At 63.0% G+C, this 25,844-nt stretch overlaps 1 protein-coding gene across 4 annotated transcripts in view; it reads right to left on the reverse strand.

Annotated features, from left to right (window-relative positions):
* NFKB1 (nuclear factor kappa B subunit 1) overlaps positions 1-25,844 on the reverse strand; it is a 43,081-nt gene that overhangs the window by 2,358 nt on the left and 14,879 nt on the right. Inside the window, exons 4-18 of one of the 4 annotated variants that reach the window (XM_056114129.1) lie at positions 23,541-23,578; positions 21,804-21,902; positions 12,070-12,218; positions 8,607-8,770; positions 7,457-7,615; positions 6,538-6,642; positions 5,313-5,404; positions 3,936-4,074; positions 3,470-3,604; positions 1,996-2,085; positions 1,583-1,762; positions 1,364-1,505; positions 994-1,108; positions 396-597; positions 118-287 (exon numbers count right to left, since the gene is read on the reverse strand). In XM_056114129.1, coding sequence (XP_055970104.1) covers positions 118-287; positions 396-597; positions 994-1,108; positions 1,364-1,505; positions 1,583-1,762; positions 1,996-2,085; positions 3,470-3,604; positions 3,936-4,074; positions 5,313-5,404; positions 6,538-6,642; positions 7,457-7,615; positions 8,607-8,770; positions 12,070-12,218; positions 21,804-21,902; positions 23,541-23,578 — 1,979 coding nt within the window. Of the gene's footprint in view, positions 1-117; positions 598-993; positions 1,109-1,363; positions 1,506-1,582; positions 1,763-1,995; positions 2,086-3,469; positions 3,605-3,935; positions 4,075-5,312; positions 5,405-6,537; positions 6,643-7,456; positions 7,616-8,606; positions 8,771-12,069; positions 12,219-21,803; positions 21,903-23,540; positions 23,582-25,844 lie in introns of all 4 variants that reach the window. The other 3 variants (XM_056114128.1, XM_056114127.1, XM_056114126.1) reach the window with 3 other exon arrangements.

Genomic DNA, 25,844 nt, shown 5'->3' on the forward strand with positions numbered 1-25,844 from the left:
GGGCCGGGGTCGGGATGGGGTCGGGGTCGGTGGCGGGGTGGGGTTCGGGCGGGGGTCGGCGCCGGGGGCGGGGCCAGGGCGGGGGCGGGCCCGCGCGGGGTCGGGGTCTGCGCTCACGTCCAGCAGCAGGCAGCCGGCCAGCGGGAGGAGGTCGCGCTCCACGGCCAGGTGCAGCGCCGTGCGCCCCGCCTTGCGCTCCTGCGCGTCCACGTCGGCGCCCGCGGCCAGCAGCAGCAGCAGACAGGGCAGGCTGTCGCTCAGCACGGCGGCGTGCAGGGCGGTGAGGCCTGGCCGGGCAGGGGCCGCGCGGGCGGGGTCAGCGCGGCCGCCCCGCCCCCGGCCCCGCCCCCATTCCCTCCCGGTCCCGCCCCCCCGCCCCCACCCGGTGCACTCACCGTCCCCGTTGGGCAGGTCCAGCAGCGGCCCGGCGCCCCGGTGCCGCAGGAGGACGCTCAGCACCTGGTCCAGGCCGGCCTTGGCGGCCAGGTGCAGCGCCGAGTCCCCGGAGCGGTCTAGGAGGCCGGGGTCGGCGCCGGCGCCCAGCAGGGCCTCCACCACGTCTGGCTGCCCAGTGAGCACCGCCAGGTGCAGGGGCGTCTGCGGACGGAGCGGGCAGCGACGCCGAGGTCAGCCCACGGGGTCCCGGCCTCCCGGTGGGATCTCCCTCCTGCCCAGGGCCCAGTGTCCACCCTCAGCCCGGGCCACGGCTCCCCACCGCGTGAACAGCGGAGACCCGATGAAGCAGCATCGTTTTCCGCACGGGCACCAGGAGGAGCCCAGCACGCACGGTACCACGGGGAGGACCAGCGGACCAGTCTCCTGGGCCACTGGGGTGGGGGTGGGGCCCACAGATGGAGCCCCGCCCCCGCCACGGTGGCCCCGCCCACCCAGCAGACCTGCCCACTGAGGCTCGCCCCGCCCACACGGTGGAACCCCGCCCACCCGCCGAGCGGAGCCCCGCCCCCGGGGGGCGGCCAGGTCTCTCCGCCTCACCTGGTAGAGGTCGTTCCTCATATTCACGAGGTCCTCACACACCAGCCCCGCCGTCACCTCCAGCAGGTCCCTCACTAGCTGGGCGTGAAGGTGGATGATGGCCAAGTGCAGGACACTGGAAGGGAAGGGCGCTGTCCCACCTGGAGCCGGCTGGGGTCTCCCCCAGGGTCTTGTCCAGGCGGCTCTCTGCCTTCCCGACTCCCCTCCCGCAGCGAGCACTGGGCCAGCTCCGCCCCGAGGGCCACATGGCAGCCCCAGCCCTGGCTCTCAGGATCCCGGGCAGGCCTGCAGCTGCGTCGGCGTCACGCCCAGCCCAAATGCAGGGGGGTCTCCAGGGGCCCCCCACACCCACACGCGCCGGCAGACCCACCTGTCCCCGCTCTCGTCCTGCACAGTGGCCAGGTGGCGCTGCACGGCCAGTAGCATCTTCACATCGCCGGTCACCGCATAGTCGAACAGGGCATTGGCGTGCCTCTTGGCCAGCTGCAGTGCCTTCTCCAGGAAGAGGGGGTCTGCGAGGGAGAGTGCATGAGTTGCTCCGGCCACCCCACGCGCTGGGCAGGGCCCTGACCGCCCCCTGGCCACTTACCCAGGCCCTGCGCGGGCCCCTCCTGCGCCTCTGCCCAGCAGTGCTGCGTCCCCTTATCTCCTCTGCCCGGGCTCCCCCGATCCGCTGTGTCTTCAGCGACGCTGGGGACAGGAGCAGCCTCGGCGTCGTCCCCCTGCTCACAGCTGCCCGGCACCCTCTCGCAAGGCGTGTCTGCGGCCTCTGTGGAAAGGAGGGATGCTGGCTGGGATGTGGACATCACCGCTCGCATCGGCTCGGCCCCCTGCCCTCTATCCACAAGCCAGTTGGGGCTCGTGCTGGCTCCTGGCCCCTGAGCCTGGCCCCGGGAAACGGCCGCTCACAGCCAGAGGGGCATGGCACTCACGGGGGACTCTCAGGGGACACGCCACGTGGACACCAGGCCCGCCCGTCTCCTGGCCCCTCGCGCCCCTTACCATGCTTCATGCCCGCGCTGGACTTGGCGGCGCCCGAATGGAAGGTGATGCCCCCGTAGGTCGCGAATCCGTAGGGGGGGAAGCCGTAGCCTGAGACAGCGGGGGTGGACAGCTTGGTGACCCCTCGGCCAGGGCCCCGCGCAGCCCTTCCTTGGGCAGCCAGGCCAGGCCCAGGCTGTTCTCTGGCACCGCAGACCCGCTTTAGAGTCAGAGTCACGGAAGCATGAGTCAGAGCAGCGCCGGGCAGGGTCCATGGGGCCACACGCAGCAGGGCACAGCCAGGGGCCAGGCCTGCTGGGCCACCTCGCACGGCTGGACAGTTCGGCAGAGCCCGGCCCTTAAACAGCACTGTGGAGCATGGCTCTGGGCAGACACAATGTGCCGCAGTGGCCCCTGCGTGTCCCGCAGGACGCACACCTGACCCTGGGCAGAGAGGACAGGGCCGGCGGGCGGGAGGCAGGCTGACGCCTCACGGAGACCTCCATGTCCCAGAAGCCCAGGCCGCTGCGAGAAAAGCGAGCAAAAGGGACGTAGGCAGGGGGATGGAGCAATAGCACAGCGGGGAGGGCGTTTGCCTTGCACGCGGCCGACCCGGGTTCGATTCCCAGCATCCCATAGGGTCCCCTGAGAACCGCCAGGAGTAACTCCTGAGTGCAGAGTCAGGAGTAACCCAAAAAGCATAAAAAAAAATATGGGACGTAGGTGGAATGCCAGCGGCAGCACTGCCGGACACAGTGCTGGGTGCCAGGGCAGGTCCGGCTCATCTCCAACTGAGAGAACCGTGACCAGCTCTGCACAATGACCATGAAGCACCTGGTGGCCAGACAAAAAGCACAGCGGGCAGGGTGCTGGCTGTGTTCGATTCCCCAGAACCCCAGGTGCTCCACGGAGCACTGCCAGGAGTGACCCTGAGCAAGAGCCAAGAACTGGCCCTGAGCACAGAGCCAGGAGTAAGCCCTGAGCACAGAGCCAGGAGTGAGCCCTGAGCACTGAGCTGGGAGTCATCCCCGAGCACTGAGCTGGGAGTCAACCCTGAGCACAAAGCCGGGAGTGAGTCCTGAGCACAGAGTCGGGAGTGAGCCCCGAGCACAGACCCGGGAGTGAGTCCTGAGCACAGAGCCGGGAGTCAGCCCTGAGCACTGAGCTGGAAGTCATCCCTGAGCACTGAGCTGGGAGTCATCCCTGAGCACTGAGCTTGCAGTCAACCCTGAGCACAGAGCCGGGAGTGAGTCCTGAGCACAGAGCCAGGAGTCGGCCCTGAGCACTGAGCTGGGAGTCATCCCTGAGCACTGAGCTTGGAGTCAACCCTGAGCACAGAGCTGGGAGTGAGTCCTGAGCACAGAGTCGGGAGTGAATCCTGAGCACAGAGCCAGGAGTCGGCCCTGAGCATTGCTGGGTGTGGTCCAGACACCGAAGCACTGTCCACCCCTGAGCACGGCCGGCACTGGCCCACAGGCTCCCTGCACCCACTCACCTGGCCCCGTGCCACCAGCCCCGCTGCTGCCTCCGCCGCCGTACATGCCGCCGGGCCCTGCCCCGCTGCCACCACCGAAGCTGTCCGAGAAGTTGGGCATGAGCTTCTGCCGCTTCCTCTGCACCTCCTCCTTGTCTGGGCGGGAGACGGGCATGTGGACGGGTCAGGAGCCTGAACGGGGGGGGGGAGGGCGAGCAGCCTGCGGGGCTGGGGGCACCACCCTCCCGCTGTGGGAATGCCCTGTGGCCACGGGACCCGGCACCTGGACATCCCCTGGCATGTGGGGCACCCACAGGACGCTGTAGAGCCGGATGCCCTGCTGGGGCAGTGCCCACAGGGGGCAGTGCCAAGTGGCAGGCAGGACCCCTCCCTCATCTCAGGTGGGTCTGAGTTGCCCCGTCAGGGAGGCCCTCTGGGCACCGAGACCCGCACAGCTGGGCCCGGGCGCGTCTGGGGTGGCCACTACCTTTGATCTCGGGGTAGTACAGGAAGGGCTTCGGCTCGCTGGTCTCCAGGTCCGACTTCCGGCGCAGCTGGACGAACACGGAGGCGGGCTTCGTGATGTTGACGTCCTTGTACTTGGGCGTCTTGAACACGATGGCAAACTGCAGGCACAGAGAGGTGGTCCCTGGGGCGGGGGCAGTCCCGCAGAGCAGTCCTGCAGACTGCACGCACACTCTGAGGCCAGACCCACCTGACCCAGCCCTCCCGCATGGGGGGACAGGGCCTGCGAAGCACATGGGGGGACAGTGGCCAGAGAACCACATGGGGGGGCAGGGCCAGCAAGGAGCATGAGGCTGTCACTGCACCCGCCTCATGTCTCATAAACAGAATTTCCTGCACCCCTCCCCTTCCTCCCGCCTCCCAGTTGGAGGCCAGATTTCTGCAAGTGTTGGCCAGCCTGGGAGGCAGAGTGGGGACAGGGCTGGGGCGGGAGGAGGTGCCGGGGCCACTTCCGGAGAGAAAAGAGGAATGCGGGTCATTTTTACGATTCTCACTGGGGTTCTGGGCCCCGAGATCTAGTCCTAGGGGTTAGAACGCATGGAACAGGCCTGGATGTGGCTGGGCGGCCCCGCACGCAGGAGGCCCCAGGTTTGAGCCCCCGCCCCGTAGAATCGCACACTTCTGTTCCTGGCTGGCCTGGCGCTCTCAGAGCTGACCCTCCTCTGCACAGCACTGCCCCGGGGGCGGGTGAGGGCCCACCCGTTCCCTTACGTCTGTACGGAGATCACAGCCCGTCTCGTGCCCGTGAGCTGGGGCTCCTTTTCTTACCGTGTCACTCACACCGCGATGTGTGAGTGACACGAGTCTCAACTGGTGGCCTGCAGAGTCCCCAGGCACACGTTGTGTGGCGTGCCCTGTGGTGAGGTTGGTACTGAGGCCCACAGGAGAGTGAAGGCCAGGGGGCCCTGAGTGGGAGGGGGAGGCAGAGGTGGGCGCCGTTGCCAGCCCATCTGCAGCCGACCCGGGAGGAAACAGGCTCCGGCTGAGTCTCTGCCTGGTGCCCCCCCCCCTCCCCTCCCGCCCACATTCCCCCCAGGGCTGAGCCCGGGCACCAGTGGAAGTTCTCGCCAAGGTTGGAGCTGGAGCCTGGGCCCTGTTCCAGGGCCAGTGACTTCCAGCAGGACTGTGGGAACCTCACAGGGAATTCCGACCGGGCGGGGAGCCCGGGACAGCGGGCAGGTGCGTGCTCAGCACACAGCCGAGCGGCAGAGGGTCCCCTGGGCCCAGCTGGAAGCCAGCCCTGAGCCCTGTTCTCCTCCTGCTCCCGGGCAGAGCCTCTCCCCTTCATAGCCCGACCCCAGCAGGCGGAGCAGTGACCTGCAGCCACCTCACTGCTCACCTGTCTGTGCACGTCGGTCGGGGAGAAGTCGCCAAAGCCTTCCCAGACGCCGCCGTTCTCCTGCTCCTCATAGAAGCGGATCTGGATGTCATCTGCAAACAGAACCCAGTCACACCCAGACGCCCGCTGAGCGGGGCAGGCCTGGTCTAGACCTTTCGAAAGCCATTCAGTCACCGCTGACCCGGGACGGCCAGGTCTCTCTGCCAGTCCCCGCGCTGCCGCCTCTGCTGTCTCGGAACTTGCTGCCTCCCACCCCTGGCTGACTCCTACGGTGCTCCTCTCGGCGTGGGCGCACATCCAGCCCCCTCGCACCCTGCACGTGGACCCTGGCTGATGGGAGCCGTGGCCCGTCCGTGGCATGGCTGCGCAGAGTCGAGCTGCACGGGAAGCTCACCCAGCCGTGAAGGGAGGAGCAAGACGGTCGGGGCCAGACCCGGTGACGCTCCAGCCCTTGGCAAGGTGACACAGCCCATCTCTCTGCGAGAGGGACTGTGTGTGCGTGTGCATCTGTATACATGTACGTGCGTGCGTGTGTGCATGCATGTGCTTGTATGTACGTGCATGTGTATGTGTGGGCATGTATGTGTGGTATGTGCATGTCTATGCGCACATGTGTGTGTGAAGCATGGGCTATTAGTTTAACTGCACTCAGAGGCCAATATTTGAAATATATAGACACCTATTACAAAATGCCATAATTACATAATGTATCATAATTACATTATATAATCAGAACATATGCCTTAATGCATAGTTTGACTCTTAACGGACTTTTTCCAGCCGCCCCCACCCCACAATGTGGCTATGTGTGCGTGTTCTGTGGTGCTGGGTTTAGAACTCATGGTCCCGAGCATGCAGAGTGTCCCACCTCTAGAGACTAGCTCCTCAGCGCCAACGGCCCATAATTTATTTCTCTGCTCTTTGTTTTGGTTTGAGGCCACACCCAATGGTGCTCAGGGCTCACTCCTGGCAGGACTTAGGGGACCACGTGGGGTGCGGGGGGCTGAACACGGGTTGGCAGCGTGCAAGGCCAGCACCTTACCCTCGTACTATCTCTCTGACCCGTTATTTCTCTCCTGTTGAAAACTTATAAACAAATTTATTTGGTGTAAAAAAATCCGACAGACAGCCCTCATTTGGAAGAGGGACGTGCGTAGGCTCCAGTCGGAAGCCCAGGGCCCCTGGGGAAGGCCACGTGCAGACCCCAGTGAGGGCTGGGCCGTACCTTTCTGAACCTTGTCGCAGAGAAGGTAAATCTCCTCCCCTCCCGTCACGCAGCCGGCCGTCCTGTCCATCCTCACGATCTTCAGGTTGGATGCGTTGGGGGCCTCTGTGTGGGGCGGGGGACGCGGCTCAGGGCTCAGCCTCGGCTGCCCAGGCATCCGCAGCCCACAGCAAGCGACCACGGCGTGTACTCCTACGGCCCGACCTCCCGTCACCACCGTGGGGGCTGGGCCGTGGCAGGGACCCACTGGCTTTTGGTTGGCACCGCACGGGGACAGCTTCCCGCGGGGCGTCTCGGCGCTCACACCTAGGACTGACCTCCCCGAAACCGAGGTCCTGGCAGGACCCCGAGAATTCAGAACCAACAGCTTTCCCCATGCCCACTTCTGCTCTACGGATAAGCAGAGACCATGCAGCCCCCTGCAGGGTGAGGTTGGGGGCAGCCCAGGGAAGGCACCCTGGGGGCAAGCGCTTTCCCTCTCCCTCGCTGTCGTCTTTTGGGGGCCACACCCAGTGGTGCTGGGGGACCAGATGGCTCGTGGGGGATCGAGCCCGGGCAAGGCAAATGCCCCCCCGGCTGCACCATCCCTCCTGCCCCATCGGGCCTTGCAACTCTCGCACTTCCCTTCAGACACGTTTGAATTCAGGCTTCGAACCTGGAGCACGGACTTCTCTGCTTATACCAAGTTCTAAAGATTCCCGGGTCTGAGTGCAGTACTCGTGTGGGCCCCAGTGAGCCCTGCGCCCGAGGCTCTGGGGGGCGGCCCGTGGAGAGTGGGACTGTGGCTTTCTTGGCTGGGCCTGTGGGGTTCCTACTGACTCTGTCCCGGGGGCCTGACTGGAAAATGTCACCGAGACTTTCTCCCTCGGAGGCCACAGCGTGGCCCCAGGCGAGGCCCCTGAGGTGCGGCCGCACTCACTGCTGTCGTAGATGGCGTCGGACACCACGGGCTCTAGGCGCCGCGTGAAGCTGCCTGTGCTGTCGGGCAGGAAGGCCGTGAACATGAGGCGCACCACGCTGAGGTCCATCTCCTTGGTCTGCTGCAGGGCGGCCTGGCGGATGACCTCCTTCTCGCTGTCTGGGGACACGGCACAGGCGCCCAGCTCAGACCCAGAGCGGCCAGTGCGGGGTGGGCAGGTCTGGCAGAGCCGAGCCTTTCCCATGGGACGCTCTGCACCGTGACCAAGGACGCGTGAGCAGGGGGAGGGCACGTGCCTTGCACACGGCACACCGGGTTAGACCTGCGGCTCCTCAGACGGGCGCCTAGCCCTACTCGGAGGGACCCCTGAGCGCGGGGCCAGAAGTAAGCCCCGAGCACTGCTGGGTGGGCCCCAGAGAACCACCAAACACAAAACAGAACAAAATGGAGCAACCCACAGAAGAAAACACCCAAACAGCTGGCCATGAGTGGGTTCACGCGGGAGGGGGCGGTCGCTGCTGTGCACGGGCTCGGGGCGTGGACACTGAGGGTCCCGTGGCTCTAAGCACAGCCTGTCCCAGTCGCCTGAGGCGGGGGGACCTGTCCATGGGCACAGACAGTGGCCCTGAGGGCAGTGTTCGGCGGCCGGCCTGGCAGAGGCGCCGTGGGTCGCTCCATGGGGCTTCAGGTCTGGAACCTGGACACGTGGGGACAGATGGACGGATGGACAGACATCTCCTCTCGCGGGGAACAGAGCTGGGGGAGGAGCAGCAGGCGGCGACTACGGGACAGCGGGCTGGGGAGGGCACGTGTGGCCCCAGCGTGCGGCCAGGGACGGAAGTGGGGACAGGTGGTCACAGAGCGGGGCCAGGCGGCCACTCAGACCGGGCACAAGCAGGGTTGGGGGATGCAGTGATGCGGGTAGGATGGGGCCTGTCTGGGGGAAATTGAGGCATGGTTGTGCACTGCCGCAGGCGAGTGCTGGCAGGAGAGTGGCGAGAGGGCACGAGGGGCGAGGGGAGAACTGTGAGCAGAGCAGCACCGCGGCTGATGGCCCTGCTAGTAGGTGGCCGGACTGGATGGGGCTCTAGGGAACAGAGGGGACGGGTGGACGGAGGGACGGGTGGACGTCGGGGTGGAGGGCGCGCACCTGTGAGCCGCCGGTCGCCCGCACCCTCGGCCTGCAGGTAAGCCAGGTCGGGGTGCACCAGGAGCCCGGGGTTGTAGCCGCGGATGCAGGCCTCTGTCATCCGCGCCTCCAGGGTCTCGAACACCTTCTTCTTGGTCACATGGAGGATGCCCAGGTTGGCGAAGCTGCAACAGCCACGGCAGCACCGTCTCGCGGGAGCTCACGGCCCACGGCACGGCCTGGCCGTGCTGCCCACCCCACTGTAGGGCTGCGGCACCGGGCACAGCTGCCCGCATGGGCCTCGTCTCCCGGCAGCTGACCCGTCTCGGCCAGGAAGCTGTACGGGGCCCCCCTGGGAGTCTGGGGGCTTGCGAGACGAGAGGGGCGCAAACTGGAGAGTGACTCGCACGGGGGCCTCACCCCCAGCCCGAGCAGTGGGACCAGCTCCTGGGCTCCCCGGGAATATGTCTCTCACACTCGTCTGCACCCTGAGCTCTCTGGCCCTCCTGGGCCGTCCCCAGAGCGACTCAGGAGCTGAGGTGCTGACAGAGACCCAGCTCTGGCCTGCGGATGGCCCGGGACCCCCACGTGGGCACAAGAGGTTGCAGAGATGCCTGGTGTCCTTGCCCAGGAAACAGGGCGTGCCCGCAGACCAGCTGCGAGGGGCCTCAGACTCCACCCGGGAATCCCGGCTCCGTCCCTGGCACCTCTGGGCCCCAGACACCATCAGGTGCTACCTCGCTCGAGCAGGGAGTCCCAGGGTGTGTGGCCCCCACTGACCCCCACATGATCACTGAGGGGAATGATGAACCCGAGGTCAGCACCTGCATGGCAGTCTTTTTTTTTTTTTTTTGCTTCTTGGATCACACCCAGCAACGCTCAGGGTTTCCTCCTGGCTCTGCAGTCAGGAATTACTCCTGGCGGTGCTTGGGGGACCACATGGGATGCTGGGAATCAAACCCGGGTCGGATGTGTGCAAGGCAAACGCCCTACCCGCTGTGCTATTGCTCCAGCCCTGCATGGCAGAGTCTTAAAGAGCGAGTTCCTGAGCAGCAAACGCCGCACACAGCCAGAGCGGCCCTGTAGGAGCAGCCGAGGGCGAGGCTGAGAGACGCAAGAGATGAGGCTCCCACAGCACAGAGGCAGAGAGCAGGGCCAGGAAGAGACGAGAGCCCAGACCCGGGGGCCCAGCGAGAGCCGCTCATGCAGGCGGCCTCTGGCAACAGTGTGTGTCTGCGGGGGGAGGGGGAGAACAGTGCCCTGGACGGGCCAGTGCTCAGGGAGGAGGAAGGGGAGCCGGCATGAAGTTACTGAGCAACGCACGTTCCCACACTCAGCCACGCAGAGGACACCGAGAAACCCTTGGGCGAGGCCGGGGTTGAGGCCACACACAGGAGGACGGGACCAGACTCTTCCCTCAGCGGCTGAGAACCACTGCTGGGAGTGACCCCTGAATGTCAGGCCGGGAGCAGCAAGGCACAGCGGGGAAGGCTCTTGCCTTGCATACAGCTGACCTGGGTTCGATCCCCGGCACCACATACACTCTCCTGAGCCAGGCCAGGTGTGATCCCTGAACGCAGAGCCTTGGGTTGCCCTGAACACCGCTGGATGTGGCTCCAAAATGTTTGCATGTGCGTGCGCGGGCGCGCGCGCGCACACACACACACACGATTTCTGTGACAAAATGTTAGACCTCGGATGTGTGTAAGTGAAAGCCAAGAGTTTCATTCGTCTCTTGAATACAAATAGCAAAACAAGGAAAGTGGCACGCGCAAGACTCATTCTGGGGGGCTGGAGCAATAGCACAGCGGGTAGGGTGTTTGCCATGCACGCGGCCGACCTGGGTTCGATTCCCAGAATCCCATATGGTCCCCTGGGCACCACCAGGGATAATTCCTGAGCGCAGAGCCAGGAGTAACCCCTGTGCATTGCCAGGTGTGACCCAAAAAGCAAAAAAAAAAAAAAAAAAAAGGAAGACTCATTCTGAGTGGGGAACAAGCCGAGCCGGAGGGGGTGGGGGGTGCATGGGGTCATGCAGAATGCGGGGCTTTGGGGGTGAGGTACACTGGAATGGAGAGAGCCCCACATACAGAGTGATGGAGTCCCCCGAAGTCCAGGCTACCCTGCACCAGTGACAAATTACAAGTCTTTGGAACAGACACTGACGAAGCTGACAGAGCGCGTCCCACTTATGGGGACCTTGATGGGAAACACTTTGGGGCTGGGGTAAGCCCATAGGCTTCCTCCAGGGCTGAGCCTCAGGGACAGGGCAGGGGCCACATATCCCTCGTGTCAGGCTGGGCTCCAGGCTGGTCACATCGATGTGTGACCCGTTTGCTGGATGCATTAGTAGAGGGGATGGGCGGTTTTGCCGGCAGCTGGGCCCGGCCCCAACCTGGGAGACGGGGAGTTTCCTGGTACTTGGCGGCTGGCGCCTAATTAAATAACCATTAGTTCCTCTAAAATCCTGGGAGATTACGAAGCCAAACCACAGAAGCTGCAAATTACAGGCAGCATCTGGCAAGTGTTCGAGTAACCAGTGCCATCGGAGGGGATTCCACCCGTGACTTCCTCTCGGGGGGTGTGATTACCGTGGCCAGAGGACCCAAGGGCATGGCGGCCGGGCCGCAGCGCCTCAAACAACCCCACTTCCCAGTATTCAGGGCAGGGCTTTTTTTTGGGGGGGAGGGGCAAAAAAGTGGGGTGTGATGGTTCTAAAGAGCTGTGAAAGCGTTTGTGCGCTCCTCCTTAGGAATGCAGTAATGGTGAGTGCGGAGTGTGTGTGTGTGTGTGGGGGGGTGAGCGGGTGGGTGGGGACCGAGTAAGATCCACACAGCTGCCTGCAAAGCCAAGTGGCCACCAGCAGCCGGCAGCACCAAGGCGGAGACTGGGGGGGGAGAGGTGGAGGGCGGGGTGGGGGGGGGGGAAGCTCACTTGGAATCTCAAATCAGCCCAGGCTTCCTCCTCCAGTCTTCTCCTGACACCAACGCTCAGTTTTTTTTTTTCTTTTTGGGTCACACCCAGTGAAGACCAGGAGTCACTCCTGGCTCTGAACTCAAGAAATACTCCTGGCGATGCTCGGGGACCCTATGGGATGCTGGGAATCGAGCCCAGGTCGGCCGCGTGCAAGGCAAATGCCCTACCCGCTGTGCGGGTTTTGGTGTTGAAGGAAAAGTCTCTCTGGGTTTCCACACTTAGATGTTCTCACAGTCAGAGAAACACCGAGAACATGAAGACTCACCCTCCAGGGTGCGCGGGCTGGAGATGGGTTGGACTCTGCAGTTCCCACAGTCCCCACGGAGTGGGTGGACGCAGGTGTGACCCGCGTTCCCATCTCGGCCTCCTCCTCCTGACCCTCACTCTGTGGCCACCCACGGCCCAGAACTCCCACTGGCCTGGCCTGGGGTCGACGGCGCTCCCTGGGGGCCTGGTCTCCCCTCCTGCCCACGGGACACCCGGAGCCCGGGGCAGAGCAGTCACTCACCCCACCACCATGTCCTTGGGCCCGGTGGTCACCGTGCAGACGCCGTCCTCGCAGTGCTTGCCCACCAGGCTGTGCGCATGCAGGTGGACGCTCTTGCCGTTGGTCACCAGCTGCACGATCACTTTGGCGGGTCCCACGTAGTTGCAGATCTGGACAGTGAACAGCAGGGTGAGCACCCGGTGTGGCCAGGCGGTGCGCGGGGGCGGGACCCCACCTGCCTGGGGCTGCTGCGGGGCCTCAGCTGAGTGTGGGGGCTGGTGCTTGCGGGTGGGGCTTGTCCAGGGGTGCACAGGTCCTTAAGCTTGGGGGAGCTGCAAGGAGCAGCCGAGAGCCGAGACCCGTCGGGAGGGCAGGAGGGCCAGGCGGGGTGGACGCTCAGAGGTCCAGCTCCGCCAGCCACGAGTCTTTCATCCCCGAAGTGCCCCAGGGCTGCAGCGCCCACCGGTTGCTTCTACATGATCCCACACCTGTCCACTCAAGGCCACCATCCACGGGCTCTGCCACCCATCCCGTACTGAAAACCAACCCTCCTCCCCGCCATGGGGGAGTCCATGGCCGCGAGCGGCCCCTGCCTGAGGCTGGCCACAGTGGTCAGGGCCCAGGCCCGGGTCCTTGACTTCCAGCATCAGCTGGACGCCCAGACCGCTGGGGCAGCTCACGGTTTTGCTATGGAAGATGCGGCCGGGCAGAAGCTGGGGCAGGGTCCCAGGCGCACCCCATATCCACACCAGCACCCTCCTTGTGGGGACCCTGGGGTGACTGTACATCCCCCTGGCCACTGCTAGGTAAGCCCCACCCACCCCTGGAGCCAGGGTGGGGCCCAGCTTGGGGGGTCACTCCATGACCTCACACCAGACACTTTTCACGTCCTGCAGAGAGAACAGTGCTCCCCTGGGTGGGCCCTTCTCCTTCCACTGCTGGACAACAGTAGACGAGACAAGGCTTGCCGGGGGTGGGTGGGTGGGGCGGACAGGCCAAGAGGCCAGTGGGGACGCAGCCGGCGTGCATCTGTGGTAGCCGTCCTGGGTGCCGCGTCCTGAGCTGCCCTGGCCAGTTGTGGGCGGATGTGGCCGTGGGACAGTCTCCTAAGGGCAGTCTCTGGAGTCTGGCGCTAACCGGCCAGTGGGCATGTGGGGGAGCGACCACCCTCTAGGCAGCACCAGTCCTGGGGACCCCTCCCCCCAGCAGCTGTTTCTGGGCATCTCCAGCACTGCGTTTTGTTTTTAAGTTTAGACTTTTTTTTCTTTTGGGGGGTTTTGGTGTTGAAGGAAAAGCCTCTGTGGGTTTCCACACTTCGATGTTCTCACAGTCAGAGAAACACTGAGAACACGAAGACTCACCCTCCAGGGCGCACAGGGGTTACTCCTGGCTCTGCACTCAGGAATTGCTCCTGGCAGCGCTTGAGGACCATATGGGATGCTGGGAATTGAATCCGGGGCGACCGCGTGCAAGGCAAACGCCTTACCTGCTGTGCCTTGCTCCAGCCTCTAAGTTCAGACTTTATGGCTGTTACTTTGGGTCCATGTGAAGCTGGGAACAGGGTGCGGCCCCCACCTGAGCCGCAGCCTGGGACCCTCGGCTGGTGGGTGGTTTGGCCCCGAGGTGCTCAGGGGATCATGCGGTGCCTGGGTTTGGATGTGGGGACCCTCGGAGCGTGCGGCTTCCCTGGGTCACTCCCCGACTGGCAGAGCCAGCGGGCAGCCCGGAGGCTTGGCAGCAGGAGCCCTTGCAGGCAGGAGGAGGGTCGCGGAGGCCCCTGACACTGCCTGGGCATGGGCACAGTCACCCTGCTGTCCAGGAATGCCCGTGGCCTGGGCTGTGGCTGAAGGCTGGCAGAGTGGTCAGACCAGGCCAGGGCAGGGACGGCCTCAGGGCCTGAGGGCGGGGAGGGGTCTCCAGAGCCCCCAGCCCGGCACTCACTGCTGTCCAGGCAGAATGAGGAAGCAGGAGTCTGCGGCTGGGCTGGGCCGGGCGAGGTGACTAACGTCCTGTGGGACCCTGAGGCCACAGGCAGGCGGTGGGGCCCTGGGTGCTGTGGACTTTCCAAGGCCGCTGGCAGGAGACGCTCAGGTGCAGAAGGTCGCTGCTATTTCAGGAGCCCGCCCGCAGCTCGCCACCCAGAGATGCTTCCTCCCTCGCCCTCAGTCCCCTCCACGTCGGAGGGGGTGACCGACAGGAAGGCAGGTCCAGGACGCAAGGGGGCAATGGCCAGAGCCGAGGCCAGGCCCACGGGCTGGGGCTGCTGACGCGGGTCCGCACAGGGGGCAGTCCCCTGCAGAACGCGGGACACGTGTGGGCGTGGGAGACAAACGGACGTATGCGGGCACCGAGGGAGATGCTCTGGGGTTCTGAGCCACAGGGCAGGCACAGTTGGAGGGGAGGGACCCCAGGACCCTCAGGGACCCGCAGGGACCCCGTGGCTTCTCTCAGGGAATGTCCTGCCACCGCCTCAGCCCGCGGGTCTCAGCACTCCCGCCAGGGCTATGGCTACACGGGAGAACGGGGAGGGGCACCCTGAGCCCTCCACTGTCCACGTGCCCACATGCACACACACACATGCACACACAAGCACCATGCTCACAGAACACCCCCCCATGCACACAACACGCACATACACAGCCAACACAAACTGCACTCAGCATATACATGCACCTCCAATATGCACGCACCCACACACACACATAGCACTCACAGCTCATGCACACACACAGCACTCAGGGCCCATGGATGTACGCATACAAACACACACACACACACACAGAGCACTCATGGACCATGCATGCATGCACATACACACACACAGCACTCATGGCCCATGCACTCACGTACGCGCACACACATACACATACACACAGCACTCACAGCTCATGCACACACACAGCACTCACAGCCTATGCACAAACACACACATATACACAGCACTCACAGCTCATGCACACACACAGCACTCACGGCCCATGGATGTACGCATACGAACACACACACACACACAGAGCACTCACGGACCATGCATGCATGCACACAGAAACAGCGCCCATGGCCCATGCACTCACGCATGCACACACATACACATAGCACTCACAGCTCATGCACACACACAGCACTCACAGCCTATGTACACACAAACACACATATACACACAGCACTCACGGCTCATGCACACACACACAGCACTCACGGCCCATGGATGTACGCAGACAAACACACACACAGAGCACTCACAGCCCATGCACGCACACACAAACAGCGCTCACGGCCCATGCACTCACACATGCACACACACATACACACAGCACTCACAGCTCATGTACACACACAGCACTCACAGCCTATGCACACACAAACACACACACATACACACAGCTCTCACAGCCCATGCACGCACACACTGCACTCAGTACATACACACATCCCTACATGTGCACATTCATGACACACATGCACACACACACTGCACTTAGCACCCCCACATGCACACAGACACTACACTCACACACTGCACTCAGCACACGCATGCACCCCCGCATGTACACACTCACGGCACACACGCACACACTCCTCCCCACTTCCTGTTCCCTCAGAGGAGGGGTGGCCGTCCCAGTCAGTGGGAGCTGCTGAGGAAGTGCATCAGTTACGACAGGGCGCCTGGCCAGGGCTCTGGAGACTTTCAAGCACATCAGCAACGCCTTCTCAGATGAGCCAGGCTGGGACTGAGCAGCTCAGAAGCTCTCAGCCCGCCCAGGGAGGTGGCGAGGACAGGGCCAGGAGCGGCTCCCGGTGCAGGTTGGAACCATGCTCAAAGCTGCTGCCCTGGGCACCCTCCTCGGGGTTGCATTGGGTTTTTGCTTTGCCAGGGCGCGGCATCAGGAGCCATTCCTGCCTGTCCCTTCGCCCTCCTGGATGCTCTGGGGGATTACCCAGTCCACCTTCAGACAAAGCATGAGCCCATCACCTCCAGAGACTGGTGTCATGAACAGAGCACATCACCTGAGAGTCCTTCCTCCACACAGAGCACATCACCTCAGAAGTGTTTCCCTCACACAAGGCAGAGTGCACCACCTTAGAGTCCTTCCCTCACACAGAGCGCATCACCTCCAGAGTCAATCCTTCAGACAGAGCACATCACCTCAGAGTGCTTTCCTCACACAGAGCACAGAGCGCAACACCCTTCACAGTCCTTCTTCCACATAGAGCCCATCACCTCAGAGCCTTTCTCTCATACAGAGCGCATTGCCTCCAGAACCCTTCCCTCACACAGAGTACATCACCTCCAGAGCTCTTCCCTCACACAGAGCGCATCATCTCAGAGTGCTTCCCTCACACAGAGCACATCACCTCCAGAGTCCATCCTTCAGATAGAGCACATCACCTCAGAGTGCTTTCCTCACACAGAGCACAGAGCGCAACACCCTTCACAGTTCTTCTTCCACACAGAGCCCATCACCTCAGAGCCTTTCTCTCATACAGAGCGCATTGCCTCCAGAGCCCTTCCCTCACACAAAGCATATCACCTCAGAGTGCTTCCCTTACACAGAGTGCATTACCTCCAGAACCCTTTATTCACACAGAGTACATCACTTCCAGAGCTCTTCTCTCACACAGAGCACATCACCTCAGAGTGCTTTCCTCACACAGAGCACAGAGCGCAACACCCTTCACAGTCCTTCTTCCACACAGAGCCCGTCACCTCAGAGTCTCTCTCACACAGAGCGCATTGCCTCCAGAGCCCTTCCCTCTCACAGAGTGCATCACCTCAGAGCGCTTCCCTCACACAAAGCGCATCACCTCCAGAGCCCTTCCCTCACACAGAGCGCATCACCTCAGAGTCCCTCCCTCATATAGAGCTCGTCACTTCCAGAGACCAACTGAGCGGCTCACTACCCCACAGCTGGGGATTCTGCTGATCCCTGTCTCTGGGGCACAGACCTGACCTGTCCCCTCTCTTCCACAGTCTGCCCTGCGACATCTGCTGGGGCTGCAGGAGTCACACGTCCCGCCTGGCCATCTGCTTCCTCCTGTGCATTCCCGTGCTTTTGGTGCTGAAGAGGCATCAGGGGCAGTGTCAGCGCCCTCCCTACCTGCAGCCCAGGCTGCAGCCTGCCCTCTCGCTGCTCCTCTGCCTGGGAAGCATCCCCCAGGCCCTGGCATCCGGGGAGCCCGCACACCACGCTTGTCTGGCTGTGCTGAGTCCCGACTCCCACCTGCGTCCCGAAACGCCCATCAGGCAGCCCAGGATGCCCGGCAGGAGCAGCTGTCGGGGCCTTGTCCCGACATGTGACTGACATGTGACTGGAGGCCACACGGCCCGGCTTGGTCTGCAGGGCCGAGCGGCCTCACCCCGACCTGGGACCCTCACACACAGGCTGAGACAGCAAGGAAAGCTGAAAGTGGGTTTCTGGGTGGCGGGAATTTAGCAGGTCAAGTTCACTCAGAAACTGCAACACTGGGACATGTCACACAGGTGCAGGTGGAGGCCCACTGCATCCCCCACTCACAGCACCTGTGGTGGGGATGAACTTGGAGACTGGGCAGCCCTGGCACCAACCAAGTTTCACCTGTCACTGAAACGGAAACTGGACCGGAACCGGGGCTCCCCAGTCAGGGAGCAGAATTGAGCCCGCAGCCCCATGTTTGAGCCCGCAACCCTGAGTGTCTGAGCCCTTGACCCCAAGTAACTGAGCCCGCGACCCTATGACCCCGAGTGTCTGAGCCCGTGACCCCGAGTATCTGAGCCCGTGACCCTGAGTGTCTGAGCTTGCAACCCCGAGTGTCTGAGCCCGTGACCCTGTGACCCTGAGTGTCTGAGCCTGTGACTCCATGACCCCGAGTGTCTGAGCCTGTGACCCTGTGACCCCGAGTGTCTGAGCCTGTGACCCTGAGTGTCTGAGCCAGTGACCCTGAGTGTCTGAGCCAGCGACCCTGTGACCCCGAGTGTCTGAGCCCATGACCCCATGACCCCCAGTGTCTGAGTCCATGACCCCGAGTGTCTGAGCCTGTGACCCCTAGTGTCTGAGCCTGTGACCCTGTGACCCTGAGTGTCTGAGCCCGTGACCCCAAGTGTCGAAGCCAGCGACTCCGAGTGTCTGAGCCTGTGACCCTGTGACCCTGAGTGTCTGAGCCCGTGACCCCGAGTGTCTGAGCCTGTGACCCCGAGTGTCGAAGCCAGCGACCCCGAGTGTCGGAGCCCGCGACCCCGTGACCCTGAGTGTCTGAGCCCGTGACCCTGAATGTCTGAGTCCGTGACCCTGTGACCCCGGGTGTCGGCCTGCAACCACAAGTGTCTGGGCCTGTGACCCCGTGAGCATGACTCCGAGACTCTGGTGGCTCACCCACAGTGGAAGCTGCCACCTGTGCAGTGCCTGTGGGAGGGGCTGGGCTAAAGCCTGCCCAGGGGAACTGGCTCGGCTCAGCCATTGGCTGGGGGCGTGGAACACAGGCCTGAGGGAGCTGTGCTTCCCCAGAGCTGCCACTTGGTGCTTGGGACTGAGGCTCCTGGGATGAGGGCGTCCGCCCCTCACCATCATGTCATCTCGCCCAAACCACGCTGCCGCCCCGTCCCGCGCCTGCAGGAAAGTCCAGGGGGCGGTGGGCGGCCAGGCTGTGGCTACGGCTGACTCGCCCGGGAAATCCCATGAGCGTGGAGTCACCAGTGAGGGCGGTGGGAGGTTTCCTGACTCGCCCTGTCCAGGGCTCACAGGCACCCCAGGAAGGAAGGGGTGACCCCCAGGGGAAGCCCTGTCAAGACGCAAGGGACGACCATGTGGCCGGTGACCGGGGATGGGCACTGCCCAGTGACCGGGAAGGACACTGCCCAGTGACCACTGCTGGCTTCGTTCCTCAGTCCTTGTCCCCCACCCTCTGGCTGCCATTCCAGCATGCGGGAGGGGCGAGCTGTCACCTGCAGGGCCAACCCCGACTCCCACGGGTTCCCCTGAGTCCTCCAGGGCGGAGCCAGGAGAGACCCCTGCGTGTCGCTAGGTGGGGCCCCTACGCCCAAACCCAAAGACCAGAAGAGATTTCCCACCCCACTGTGCAGTGGGGCACCCCCAGCTTCTCCCGGACCGCCCCCAGACTCCAGGGGCGTCTCTTGCTGGGAGAGGCTCGTCAGAGCCCCAGCTCCCCCGGGCCCGTGGGGAGTGGCCCAGCCGTCCATCCTGCCCCGGGCTTGGGGAGAAACGTCCCCCGATATCGACCTGTGGGGAAGCCACAAGGCCCAGCTCACACCAGCGTGTGCCGAGGTGTGGACACCGCCCGCCCTCGCGTCCCAGGCAGCACCCAGAGGAGCTGCTGGGCCCAAAGGCTTCACCCGGTGCCTGCCCGGGCAAGCACGGAGCTGAGGGTAAGAATAGCCTCTGTCACCGGCCAGGGTTGTCCCAAGCAGGAGCCGCGGCCTGCGGTATTTATAGCCGAGGAGGACCGGCACCAGCTGAGGAGCTATTTGTGTCTCGGGATCAAGGACGCAGACGGCACCTCTGTCTGACTCGAGGCCGGGGGAGGGGCAGTGGTGGGGGTGCTGGCCGGGTGCCACCCTGGGCCCCGCCCTGTGCCAGGGGGAGGGGAACACATCCCTGGGACTTTCGGGAAGAGAGGGTGCCTTTCCCGCAAGCGCCCAGCGTCAGGCGGGCAGGCCCGGGCCTGCAGGGCGCCGAGAGGAGCGAGGAGGCACGGCGCTGAGTCAGTGCCCAGTAGGGCCGGCCCGGGGAAGGGCGCCCAGCACTCAGGGACTCTGCGTGTACTTCTCTCCGGTGACTTTGTTTTTTCGCTCTAAGACTCAGACCGGGGGCTGGAGAGACAAGACAGCAGGAGGGTCCCGAGCATTCCACATGCCCTCTGAGCCCCGCCAGGAGCAACGGCCATGTGGGCCCCCACCTGCATCGTGCAGCTGGGGCCTTGTCTCCTCCATCAGAGCTGGGCAGCTCTCCCAGCACTGCGGGGGGGTGGGTAGTGGCCATGGGGGGGGGGCTGTCCACGCTGCTCGCCCACTCACTGGCTGAGGCCCCCCCCAGGACTGGCAGAGAACTGGGCGACAAGCACCTCGAGCCCCCAGGGGTCTTGGTGCCGGCGTCTCGTTGTTTTGGTTTTAGTTTTGGTCAGGGTGGAGGGGAGAGGGTGCGTTGTGAGCTCTTTGCATTGCCTTGTTCTGTGGTGTCAGGGTTGAGCCCAGGACCACGACCAGGCAAGGGGAGGACCGTGGTGGACATGAGCAGGTCGATGCGACATTTACTGGGTGAACATCGACAACCTGGGCATCAATGCCAGGCGCTGCGCCCTGAGTTGCAAGGCCAGAGAGAAAGTCCCGGTTCCCATCCTCAGTCAACTGCTCATAGCGCCTGGCACAGACGCGGGTAATGCGGGCTACAACCATCCTCGTCACAGGAACACGTGCATGCCCTTGTGTGCACACACGACACACACAGGAGCACACAGCACAGCACTCACACACACATGCACAGACATGAAAGCACTGTGCACATGACACACACACACGCACACAGCACCTCACTCACACACATGCACACAGACACGAACGCACATGTGCACACACATAACACATGCACACGGCACAGCACGCACACATGCATGCACAGACATGAATGCACATGTGCACACGTAACACACACCTGTGCACACAGCATAGTACTCACACACACATGCACAGACATGAAAGCACTGTGCACACAACATACACATACGCACACAGCACAGCACTCGCACATGTGCACACACATGTCTGCACACCCATAACACACAGGGCACAGCACACACACATGCAGACATATGCACACACATGACTGTACACACGACACACAGGTGCACACAGCACAGCACTCACACATGCATGCACAGACATGAACGCACAGGTGCACACACATAACACATAATGTGCAGACATGCGCACACACATGTCTGCACACCCATAACACACAGGGCACAGCACACACACGCATGCAGACACGTGCACACATGCCCCAACAGCCTCCTCCTGATGTCCCACGGACTCTGCGCCTCGCCTCTCCCGGCCACGGGCTCTCCCGTGCCCTCTGACCCCCTCGCAGCCGGACACAGCGAGGAGGCGGGGCAGCTGGGGTGCTGACACCCACGCCCAGCCACTGCCCAGCCGCTGCTCCTTCCCCACCATCCTTGGCCACGGGCCTGGCCCTGGGCCAGGAGCTGCGGCTTGGCCTGGCCTGCCCCTCGGTGCACGAGCGCAGCAGGGCCGCGGCAGCGTGGTGGGGCGTGGAAGGCAAGGGTCTGGGCCGGTGTGTGGGGTCGGCCACCGGGAAGGCCGGGACAGGGCAGAGCCGGGCCTCAGCCCAGACCCTGAGGTCCCGTCTGCACCCTCCCCATCACCAAACATCCACGGGCGACTGAGAGGACATGCCCGGGGGGGAGTTGACGGGAACGTGTGGACCTGGGCTCGCCCGCAGGGCCAGTGCCCGTCGGCCCTGGAGACGAAGCCTTAAAGCACAGACGAGAGACAGAAACAGGGCGAGTGTGAGGGCGGGACCGAGCACGCGGGGTGTCCTGACACGCAGGCCTGCGTCCTCCCACAGGTGGACCCCGATTCTTTGCAGCTAGCACACGGCGGCCAGGCAGTGTGGACACGGCCAGTGTCTCGGCCCCGCTGCCTCCCCACCACTGGCTTCCGGGCACCGTGCCATGGCACAGGTGCTGGGGCAGGCGGGAGGGAGCAGGCTGCAGACGAAGCTCTCGGGGCAGGCGCGGGCACTCACCTTGACCTGCGGGTACGACTTCTTGTTCTTCTCACTGGACGCGCCAGGCAGGCCTCCATGGGAAGGGCCTTCACACACGTAACGGAAGCGGAATCCTCGCTGCAAAGGCGGGTGCCAGACACTGAGAGGCAGACTTGCCGAAGGGGCTCCGCGCAGAGGGGCCCCACGGCCCCCGGGTCACCCCAGCCCTGGCCTCAGCCGCCCATCCTGGACATCTAGGCTGACTGGTGCCACCCAGCTTCGAGCCTGATCTTCCAGTGACCAGGGTGCGCCCGGGCCCCCAGACAAGGCTTGTCAGAGAAGGGGTCAAGGGCTGGGCAGATGCTCTGGGTGGGCCATGGGGGGGGGGCTGTAAGCCCCGGAGACAGCAGGGGTCTGGGGGGAGGCTTGGACAGAGATCGCTTTTGGTCCCCGTGTCCAGACTCACAGAGCACCCAAGGCACTGGGCAGGCTCTTGGCTCCCCGCTGGGGTGCTCCTGCTTGCCCAGGGCTGGTGGGTTCCAGGTCCCTGGGGCAGGTCCCCGGAGCCCACAGGCTGGCGCAGCTACGAGGCCGACACACACAGCTCCTGGGGCCCGGCAGCTGGAGCCTGCGGGGAGGGGACTCGGCACTGACCCCTCCTGTGCTCAGGTCAGCCCTGCTGGGCCTTGGCTGTAAGGAGGGACATTCCTAGCGGCGCTTGAGAACGCGCAGCCTCTGGGGTGGGCTGGCCCTGGGGAGAGGGCGAGGAGGGGCAGCAGGGAGATACACGGCACACGACCTGCTGAGCCCAGGATGGGGTGCACGCGTCCCTCCTCCCCAGGAAGGCAGCGAGGTCCACGCGGAGTCTGACGCTTGGCTCTGAACTTCGAGAGGAAAGGGTTGCGGACCCCCGGCCGTCCACCCCAGTGAGTCTGCTTGCCTAAGTGAATCTCAATGCCCTCGAGGGCCCGGCTCCCTCGCTGCCGGGGCCCTGGGGATACTGTGTCCCCTGTCTGGAGCCAGATGGGCACTGGGGCTGGCAGACGCCTGCTCCTGGGTCAGTCTTCTCTGTTCTCTTTAGGGGTCCTGGGACCGGGGCCAGGGGCAACACAGGCACCCGGGTCCACCCACTGCACTATGCCACGAGGCACTTTTTTTGGTTTTGTGTCTTGGGGGCCACACCCGTAGATGCTCAAGGGGTCACTCCTGATTCTGCACCCAGGAGTTACTCCTGGCAGTGCTCGGGGACTGTCTGGGAGGCTGGGATTGAACCCGGGTCTGGTGTGTGTAAGGCATGTGTGTCCCCGCTGTGCTACGGCTCCTGCCCCAAATACAGGCCCCAGGCCTGGGGGTTTGGGTGGGGGGGTGGCTGAGAGGCAGCGGCTTGGCGATTCTGTCCCACTTGCTTGAGTGATGATTTAAAGTGATTCGAACCTTGCAGGGTACACCTCCAAATCCTCCTTATTATTATTATTAAATACCACAATAAACATAAAGACCATAGAACTGAATTAATTTATAAATGATGTAAATCTATAAGTGGTCTGAATTAGTTGTGTGGCAGCCAACTATTTTAGATTTTGCTTCATTAAACTTAACTTGAACTGAGTGGGGGGGGCAGGGGCGGGACCCCAGACCCCACTGCTGCGCAGGGTTGGACAGAGGCAGGAGCCTGGCCGGCAGCCTGCCCACCCTCTATGCACACACCCTTCTGCCCACAACTGACCGCCAAGAGTGGACGCAGGACCACCAGCCCTACCCCGACGGTGGCCTTACCTGCTTGGGCTGCTCCAGGATTTGAAGGTACGGGCCATCTGCTAAGAACAAAACAGACAGAAACCGAAAGAAATGTGAGGCTTCTCAGGCGTGCTATCAGACAGAGCGAGGTGGGTCCAGGACGGGGGTCTCTCACCGGGGTCTCCCTCAGCCCCAGCACGCCCGGGAGCCTCTGGGTGTCCTGGCCGGCTCCATCCTTCCCTCCTGAGGGCTAGCGAGCCTCCCAGTACTTGGCCCCCACACCAGGGGGCTGCGGCTGGCGCGGTCCCCAGGGAACGTCCCCCCCTCGCGGGCATCTCCAGGAAAGAACCCAGCTGGCAGAACGGTCTGGCCAAGGCACGATCTCACTGCGTGAGAGCCAGAAGCTGGTCCCTTTGCCCAGACAGAAACCCGGAAAGGCAAGGCTTCATTTAAGATGGAAACCTGAGGATTTCCTCTTGTCTTTCTACTCTCAGGATGCAAGGATCTTAGCCTAGAGAACCGAGCAGTAGGTAAAGGATGGCGATTTCATGTTACCTAGTCAAGAAATTCCATGGAGAAATGACTGAGTTGGAAGGGAAGGGAACACAAGAAAGAACGGAATGGGGAGGCCAGCTCTGGGCCTGGTGGATTCTCTCGTTCGTGGGAAATACATCCCTGCACAGCCCATTCCAGCTGAAAGTGCCCCCAGTGCGGCTAGAATTCGCCTCCTTAGAAGGAAACACGGCTGGTGGGAGACAGAAGCGTCCGCACTGTGGGAGCAGTCGGGGGCTGGAGACAGGATTCGGGCAGGCGCTTGCCTCACCCAGGCCCAGCTCGGGTTTGACCCTCAGAATCCCACAGGGTCCCCCAAGCAGCGTCAGGCAGATTCCCAAGTGCAGAGCCAGGAGCAACCCCGAGCATGGCCTGGTGAAACCCCCAAACCCAACCAAACCCAACCCCACAAACGCGATCCGGGCATGTGACAAACATACACAGAAAACGCTCCTCTGGGGCCCCAGGCCCGGCCGAGAGCGGGACCAGTTGTTAAACTCCAGGCCGGTGCCCTCAGCCGCCTTAAACTTCTGCTGCCACTTCTGCTGACGGTTCAATTTCCTTCCAATAATGACACACTAAGGGTGGGGGTTCTCTGTGTAAAGGGGCCGTTGTTCCCTCCTGGGAAACACGTATAAGAGCTGAGTCTAGTCACGAAGACCTGACTGTGGTCCGTGTTTCCATGTGATGTTCTTAACCGGGCCCATCCATCCAGGCTCAGAGGACCGGACGGGCCAGCTCTGCTTCCGCCTCAGAGGGTCGGGTGCCACCCGCCACTGCCAAGCACAGCCTAGGCGACCCATGACGCTTCCCAGCATGACACGACCAACGGCTCCTGCGGCACGCGGAACAGACCACGGACCCTGGGCGCAGACACCCCAGGGAGCATCGGGCTGGCCGAGCCCCAGACGTTCCCAGCCAGGAAGGCCGAGCCGCCTCACAGGAACAGAGCTCCTGGCCACCTTCTGTCTCGGGGCCCCGGCTGGGGGCACATGGCTGGGCTTCCTCAGGCCGAGGAGCATGCTCAAGTCACAGGAAATAGACGCCGCTGAGACCTTTGCATCACAGGAAGCTCAAGGGGGCTCAAGCTGGGCTCAACTCTGAAACCTGAGTTACAGCCACACTCACACACACACACTCGCACACACATACACACTCACGCACACATGCACACACTCACATACACACAGTTACCTACACACTCACATACTCACGCACACATGCACACACTCACACACACATGCATACACTCACATACACACATGCACACACACTCACATACACATGCACACACACAAACACACACAGACACACACTCACATACACACTCATGCACACACACTCTCACACACAAACACAACTCACACACACATTCATGCACACAGACACAGACACACACTCACATACACACACAGACACGCACATTCACGCACATACTCACACATACAGACACACACTCACATACACAATCACACATGGACACTCATACACACACTCACATAAACTACACACACCCGTCACACATACATACATACAAACACACACACATACACACACATACACCCATACAAATTCATATACAAATACACACACTGGCACACACGCAAATACATACACTCACACACTCATAGACACAAACACACACATACACACTCACACACTCACACCCCACGCCAGGCTCCTAAGGCTCTGAGGGGGAGCGAGGGAGACCCACCCCCTCCAGGCCATCTCTCCCTCCAGTTCTCCAGGACTAATAGATCCGACAGCAGCAAACTGGGCTGGAGTCACACA

The sequence above is a fragment of the Sorex fumeus genome, unplaced genomic scaffold (assembly GCF_029834395.1).
Source record: "Sorex fumeus unplaced genomic scaffold, SorFum_2.1 ptg000024l, whole genome shotgun sequence".
In the NCBI taxonomy this organism is placed as follows: domain Eukaryota; kingdom Metazoa; phylum Chordata; class Mammalia; order Eulipotyphla; family Soricidae; genus Sorex; species Sorex fumeus.